Source organism: Etheostoma spectabile, chromosome 14 (assembly GCF_008692095.1).
Source record: "Etheostoma spectabile isolate EspeVRDwgs_2016 chromosome 14, UIUC_Espe_1.0, whole genome shotgun sequence".
In the NCBI taxonomy this organism is placed as follows: domain Eukaryota; kingdom Metazoa; phylum Chordata; class Actinopteri; order Perciformes; family Percidae; genus Etheostoma; species Etheostoma spectabile.
Window position 1 is genome coordinate 14,547,794 of NC_045746.1, and position 7,500 is coordinate 14,555,293.

The 7,500-nt window shown below is 43.3% G+C and overlaps 1 protein-coding gene across 2 annotated transcripts in view; it reads left to right on the plus strand.

The window, feature by feature from the left end:
* Positions 1 to 7,500, plus strand: part of efna3a (ephrin-A3a) — a 62,232-nt gene that overhangs the window by 45,391 nt on the left and 9,341 nt on the right. The window contains exons 2-4 of one of the 2 annotated variants that reach the window (XM_032535548.1): positions 5,020 to 5,321; positions 5,601 to 5,666; positions 7,353 to 7,430. In XM_032535548.1, the coding sequence (XP_032391439.1) occupies positions 5,020 to 5,321; positions 5,601 to 5,666; positions 7,353 to 7,430 (446 nt within the window). The remainder of the gene's footprint in view (positions 1 to 5,019; positions 5,322 to 5,600; positions 5,667 to 7,352; positions 7,431 to 7,500) is intronic. The other variant, XM_032535549.1, reaches the window with a different exon arrangement.

The following is a 7,500-nucleotide window of genomic DNA, read 5'->3' on the forward strand; positions in this document are numbered from 1 at the left end:
TGTGTGTGTGTGTGTGTGTGTGTGTGTGTGTGTGTGTGTGTGTGTGCGCTCGCATAGATGTGTGATGGTTGTCTGTGTCCTTTGTGCGCATGTGTGCGTGCACAAGTAATGAGTTTTGGTGCTGAGGTACAGAGAAAAACAGCAGAGCCCAGCTTGTTCCTGCCAGGGGACCCGATTGGAGGAGTCTTGTCGGTGGTAAACAGACGATTCGCAAATGGCTTTTTAGTCACGCCATTTTGCGCTTCGGTAGTTTAACCTCCTGATGATTGTGATGTTGATTACTCCAGAGAGTGTGTGTTTTAAGGTCATCAATGATGCCACACTGACCTCATCTTTACTGAGAGAAGCTTCTACAACTAAAACTGAACTAAAAAAACATAGCTGGACAGTGACGCTGTAGAGAAACGAGATTTTACATAATTGTTTCAATAAAACGTTCAACACGTTTTTTTATGGCAGCCATCTTGGAAAGCAATAATGACAAACAATTCAGACACCAACAAAACACCTTGTACTGTTAATTAGACATAGATTACTTCCTGTTGGTGTGGTGGGTGTGAGTCTGTGCAGCGACAAGAGCATTTATGCAAAAGTCGATTCCTCAAGTGTTATCATACTGAGTCCATGGTGCTGTTTTTGACACGGGAAAAACTGTGTTCATAATTGCTTTGTAAATGTACAAGCAAATAAAGCAAGTTGGAGGACAGATCGTTGATATCTAGTATCCAATATATCTAGTAAACCAATGTTTTGCAACGTTATAAGTATTGGAAGTAATAAAAGCACTTTGCTTTACAACAATCATTTAGCTTTCATGTGACATTTGTATTTTCCAGTGAACAGCTATATTATTCCATAAAAGTGAGCCTCTAACATTTCCTGATATGGTCATTTGTAAAGGAAAGTACTGATATCATTGTAGTCTTCACTGTGCCTATCAGCAATACCTGAAGTGTTGAAACCCAAAAGTTTTTTTTTTTTTTTTTTTTTCCACAGTCAGAAATATTTTCCGCTACACAGTTGGACTATGGTTGTCAAAAGCAACGACTTGTCTCTTCCAGCTGTTTTTAATGGATTTTTGAAAACAGTCGGAGGCTTTGGCAGTAATGTAGGGCGAACCTGCAGCAGAACAAACGACACTAACTTCAGACTGTAAAGAATACCTCACTGGGTTTAGACTTTTCATATCTATTCATGTCAGTGGGGGGGGGAAACAAATTCAATTACACTGGTATTATTTTTCTTGAAAGTCAGTAGCACTCACTCTTCTATTTTGATGCTATCTAGCAAAATTAATACACAGAAAAATGACAGAGGACCTGTTTTAGTTTTAAGTTCAGTGAAGCAAAACAATAGATGATTGGCATCACTCATGTGGAAAGTGAGGGAAATGTTTCCTGATAATTCCTCACTTTTGTTACTAACAACTTATCTATGGTGTTATGGTGTTTTATTTTTTACTGTAGGAATTATAGATTTTCTGTGGCTGTAGGAGATGCTCTTTCTGTCCACTGCTTTTAAGTGTCTTTAGCTTTAGTGCTACCTTACACTTGTTATTTATTGATACCGCCAGTATTCTCCAAAGACTCTTTTTAGCGCAGATGTGAAGGTGCAGTGGTGCTATCTTTGTCTTCCTCGCCTTGTTCCGCCCCCCCCATCCTCCTCCTCCTTTTTCCCTCTCTCTTCCCGGCTATCTGCCTCCCCTGGCAGTCTTCACCAGCCTGTGCAGTCTTTACTAACTAGCTGCGCCCTCCCACTCATAGGAAAATGATGATGAGACAGCAAAAACCAGCACAGAGACAATGCATAGCGGAAAGAGAGGGAGAGAGTTGGGAGAGGGAAGGTGCTGCAAGAAAAGGTAGACAACGAGAATGAGAACCATCAGTCTTTTTTTATGCACTTTTACCACATATATTTTGTCCCCGGGGAATACTACGTCTCTGTCTAGGCCTCTGACTCGCTTTCTGTGCCTTTCTCTTTGTTGTCATCATTCAATGCATTTTCCTTCCTCACCCATCACCCCCCCCCCCACCATAAGTTATTAAATCTCCTCTCACCCCCTTCTTCTGTTTCCTCTCTCCTCTCCTCCCTCCATTCCTCTCTGCCCTGCAACCTTTCTGTCTTGTGCGACTAAGTGGACTGCTTATATAACAGCATACACCTAGAGGGACTCGTCTCAACCAGCCAGCCTGTTCTTCTCCCTCCACTCCTTTAGTCTCATTTTTTTTCTCTTCTGCACCACCTTACCTTCTCTTCCTTCTCCTCCTCTTCCTTTCTTCTTCTGCTTCTTCTATTGCTGACTTTACAATAGGAACAAAATATTCTCCTGCTGTGTTGCTATGTCTGAGGCTAGGTGAAAAACAAAACTGTTGACAGTAAAGTAACAGTCACATGTTCATCTGGGACTCAACAGATTAGTCGAACAGCAGAAAATGAATCGACAACAATTTTGATAATCCATTTCCAGTAATTAAATTGTTGTTTACCAAGAAAAAAAAAAAAAAAATCCCAAATGTGCAGCTCAAAGGCTTTATCTGTGTGTGTCTTGCATCACTGTAAATTGAATGTCTTTAGACTTTAGATTAGAAAAAACAAGCAATCTAATGGCATCACCATTGGCTTTATGAGATTGTAATGTTAATTTTTCCACAACCTCCTGACATTTTATGGTTTAAATGATCAATCAATTAATTAGACAATGATGAGGAATTGTTGAAGCCCTAGATTCATCCCCATCTTGTCCAGTCAAGCCACATGGATGCACTAAATAAGTTATTATTGTCCATTTCAGTAGCCGCTCATCTACAGTAGGCCTACATGTATTTTTTTTTTGTCTCTCCAGCCAGTAAATCTTAAAACATGAACATATGTCACTGGTGAGTTAGCTGCATTTGCTGTACTGTCTCAGCAGCAACCAGAAGCGTCTTAACCATAGATACGATTGAGTGCTCCAACACCAACTCACATACACTCTTCCTCTTGCTTTTTATTTCTTGTATTCAGGTCTTCTCGCACGCTGCCATCCTCTCACCTATTTCTCAATGACTGCATCACTCTCCCGACTTTTTACACACCATTTGCATCCAGGATTCTCCTCATGGCATGTTTTTATATTCAAAGCACCCTCTTTCTCCCACTTTCATCTTAGGTATATCTGCTTACCATTATCCCACACCCATTGTACCGCTTTATCTGTCTCTGCCCGTCCGTTCTCCCCCCCATCTCAAACTTCCTCCCCTTCTCCTCCACCACCAACCCCCCTCTCTAAATATAGTGCCTTTGAAGCATAGCTGTGTTGTCTCTTCCCACAACACCGCAAGACAAAAGTCTGTCATCTCACATCTAAGCGGTGGGGATTGAAAGCACAGATAAGATTGATGGCCCTAAAAGAACTCTGGTTAAGAGAATTGATATTCATCTGCCTCGGCATGTGAATAAACGAAGAGGAGAGGTGGAGATGAGAAGGAGGACGGGAGTGGAGGAGAGGATCCAGAAAAAGGAACCGTTGTAATGCCACAGCAAGAAAAATGGCAAGACAGACAGAGAGAGAGAGAGCGAGAGAGAGAAGGAGAAGGAAAAAGGTGTTATGACATTTGTGATCCACCTTTTGTAATTGAATAATAATCTCTCTGGAGGCCTGACCCAGTAACGTATGCATGTGTGCATACAGTTTTGTGAGCAACTTTGTGTGTGTGTGTGTGTGTGTGTGTGTGTGTGTGTGTGTGTGTGTGTGTGTGTGTGTGTGTGTGTGTGTGTGTGTGTGTGTGTCAGAAAATATGTAAGAAAGAGGAGACAACCAGGAGAGAGAAAAAAAATGAGTGCAGAGGAGAAAGAGGGGAGGTTTGCTATATAAACATAAGGCAGTGCAATACCTCCACCTAGTGGTGAAAATAGGTCATTACATGTGTAGTTGGTGCACGTTTCACATCACTGCATCTGAGGACAATTCCCATCTCATCAGCTCACCTGCAGGAGCCCTTCTAATGACTTCTACTTTGTCTAATTACAGATTGTGTAATTTACATAATAAGCATAGTTAGTATTATAAACAGTGAAAATCACAGCATGGCAGCTGAATGTGAAATCATATCACATCATCGACTCAGTTGTTTAGTGAGGAGTTTTCAATCAGCTGTGCAATTATGTACAACACACACACACATGCTCAACCTTAGAGTGGCCTTCCTTACCTGCTAACAGCCTGCTCGTCCATCAGCGGTGGCTGCCAAGGGAGCTTGGGCCATCATATGTACCGTGTACAGGCCGGTTCCCCTGCGGCCAGAGCATACATCGCCACTGACAGGATCTCCTTCCGCCTCAATGACCCGGCCTGTAGCTGGCTCAGGGGAAGAGACGGGAGTGCAGATTATCATTCTGAGCACTGTTCTCAGCACTCACCCCGAGGCATGTAGTGAGGAAGTGTGTGTTTTTTATACAGAGGAGGGAGAAAGGTATAATAGTTTCTCTCTTGAAGAGAAGAGGGTGTTAATGTGCACTGAGGAAAATGTAGTTACTTGTAAATATATTTGAGAGGTTAAAAGAATAGATGACGATTTTTTGGAAATTCTCTTATTTGCTCTCTTGCCGAGACAAAGATGAGAATATCGACATCACTTTTATATCTGTCTGTTCATAATGAAGCGATAGCCAGGAGCTAGTTTTAGCCAGGAGCTAGCTTAGCTAAGGCTGAATACTGTGCCAAACAGCTAGCCTGGCTCTGTCCAAAAGTACAAAAATTCACCAGCGAGCACCTTTTTAAAGCTCACTAATGTTATAAGTGTAAAACTGACAAGTTGCAGTTTTCTGGGGTTTTATGTGTGGGATAAGTGATTTCCTGGAGTTTGGTTGCCTGGCAACCTCATGCTGGTGACAAGGCTTCAAACATTAAACTAGTGCTTAACAGATAATGAAAACGATTCATTATTTGCAGCCGTAGTTACTTATTCACATTCTGTCTGTCTTTCCTTCTTTCTTTATTCTTCTTGTCCTTCATCTCTTCTGTGTGTATTTTTCATTCAGGCTACGGAGGGAGGGATACACGGTGCAGGTCAGCGTCAATGACTACCTGGACATCTACTGCCCGCACTATAACACCAGCCAGCGGGGGACATTAGAGCGCACCGTGGCCGAACAGTACATCCTATACATGGTCAGCTACCGCGGCTACCGCACCTGTGACCCCCAGCTGGGCTTCAAGCGCTGGGAGTGCAACCGGCCCCATGCTCCTCATGCTCCCATCAAGTTCTCTGAGAAGTTCCAGCGCTATAGCGCTTTCTCGCTGGGCTACGAGTTCAACGTTGGCCAGGAGTACTACTATATCTGTGAGTCAGGCCAGTAAACGCTGGTTTATTGTGATGGATAGAAAAAGCCTGAAAGTGCTGAACATCCAATATTTTAATATCTTCCTTTCAGCTGCTGTCACCCACATGTATTGATAGCATGTGGGTGCTGCTAATAGATTCTGGAGGTTCAGCTGAGGACAGGCGGCTGCTCAGTTGCAGAGCTAAAGTTTGCACAGCTGATTGTTGAGGGTGGTATGGCCTGCAGAGGGCACAATGTTGACATTTTATGTGTGTGTGTGTGTTTGCTCTCTGTTACAGCCACCCCCACCCACCACCACGGCCACAGCTGCCTGAGACTGAGGGTCTACGTCTGCTGCTCCACTGGTGAGACCCAACAGATTCCTCTTACCTCCATAGGTCTCTTTCATTCATTTCATACATTTCCTCTCTTTCTGTGTCACCTCATTTCCACTTTGCTTTCCCCTCCTATTTCTTTGTATCTTCACGCAGAGAAACAGAGACAAAGAGGCAGAGAGAAAGACACAGAAAAACTAAGATCTGACAGTCTTGTCTCAGAGAGAGGCTTTTCTGCCGTGCGGTGTCTTGGCGAGGTTTTGATGATGGCGTCTTTTCCCTCGAAGCAGCGCTTTGATGGCTTAATGTTATTCTCTGTCTTAGTGCTATTACAGTAATGCTCTATCTCTCTGTGAATGACATGTTCTTGTGAAGGCGCACAAAAGATGTAAAAGAAAAAAAGTGATGCAGCTGGAAGATTTAACTCTCTCTCTCTACCCTCCTTCTCTTTCTGTCACTCCCCAACCCTCCTTCCCCCAGCTCTCTTGACCATCTCCCCCCTCCTCCCTATCCCCCACTGTCCATCTCTTCTTCGCTCTTTCTGGCTCTCTGATGCTTGCTCTGTAGTGTGTGTGTGTGTGTGTGTGTGTGTGTGTGTGTGTGTGTGTGTGTATTTTACTTTATTTTTACCCTGGTAGCCTGCTCTCTCCCCTGCAGGCCTTTGATCAGGGAGCCCAGCGCTGAAAGCCTCCCCCTCTCCTCTAACCTTGTCAGCACTAATACATCCCACACTCAGGCCAGTGTCAGCCCCTGTGTACACATCACCTTAACACCCACCACCCCATCCCAGTGTCACGGCTAATCTATTGATGTGTCTACCACGCCTCCGTTTGCTTCTGTGTGCTTGTGTGCAACGTTGTGTGTGTGCGAGATGTAGATGTTAGAGCGTGTGTGTAGGTCTGCACATGGCAGTTTGATGGCTGTAAATCTGTTTAGTGTGTGTGTGTGTGTGTGTGTGTGTGTGTGTGTGTGTGTGTGTGCGTGTGCATGAATGGCAATGTGTGCATTGGCGCATTTAGTCCGTTTACAATCCACCACCTTTACTCAGCAAGGTCATTTTAACAGCTTTCTATCAAAAAGCTTTTGATTTCAGCTGCCTCCAGACCAGTTTTATTATCTCTTTGTGTCTCCCATCTTAGCCCTTACTTTGACTTTATGATAACAAAGAGATGTGAATAATTATGGCATATGTTTTACATCTGTGAAAAGCTGCAACTTGATTGCTACCAGTTTCTATGTAAATTCTCTGCTCTTTTATCTTCCTGACTGTTTCAGACTCACAGGCTCACACAAACACACATATTTAGTTTAAAAAGAGCATAAAATACACAGATGTATACACATGCACATGGACAAACCCACACATCATTCATTCATGGCTAATTTGGCAATGCAGACTGAATGCTATTCTGTGTCTAGACGAACAGCAAATGATTTCTGTCCACAGGTTCCAAATGCTCTTAATCTTCACAAAGAAGTCTGGATTCTCAGTGCAGGATTTCTTTATGCTTTCTCAGTGACACAACAACTGCTCCATGCTCTGCTTTATCTGTATACAATTTAGTGGTGCCAAAAAATGCACATTTTACCAAGTCTTGTCATTTTAATGAGGTGTTTTTTCTCCTGGTCTCTCCTCCCCCTCTCCTCCTGCTTTTTATTTTTCCCTCTACTTTCTTTCCTTTCTGTCTTTGTGTGTACATGTGGTGTGTTCCTCAGTTTCCCAGGCAGATGATGATTCCAGTCAGACCTCTACCGACTACACAGTCAGGCCAAACATCAAAATACACAACATTGGTGAGTAACTCTGAGTTGCTGAAAATGAACAGCAGCCAATAGCCAGATGCCAGTCAATATTTGGCCGAGG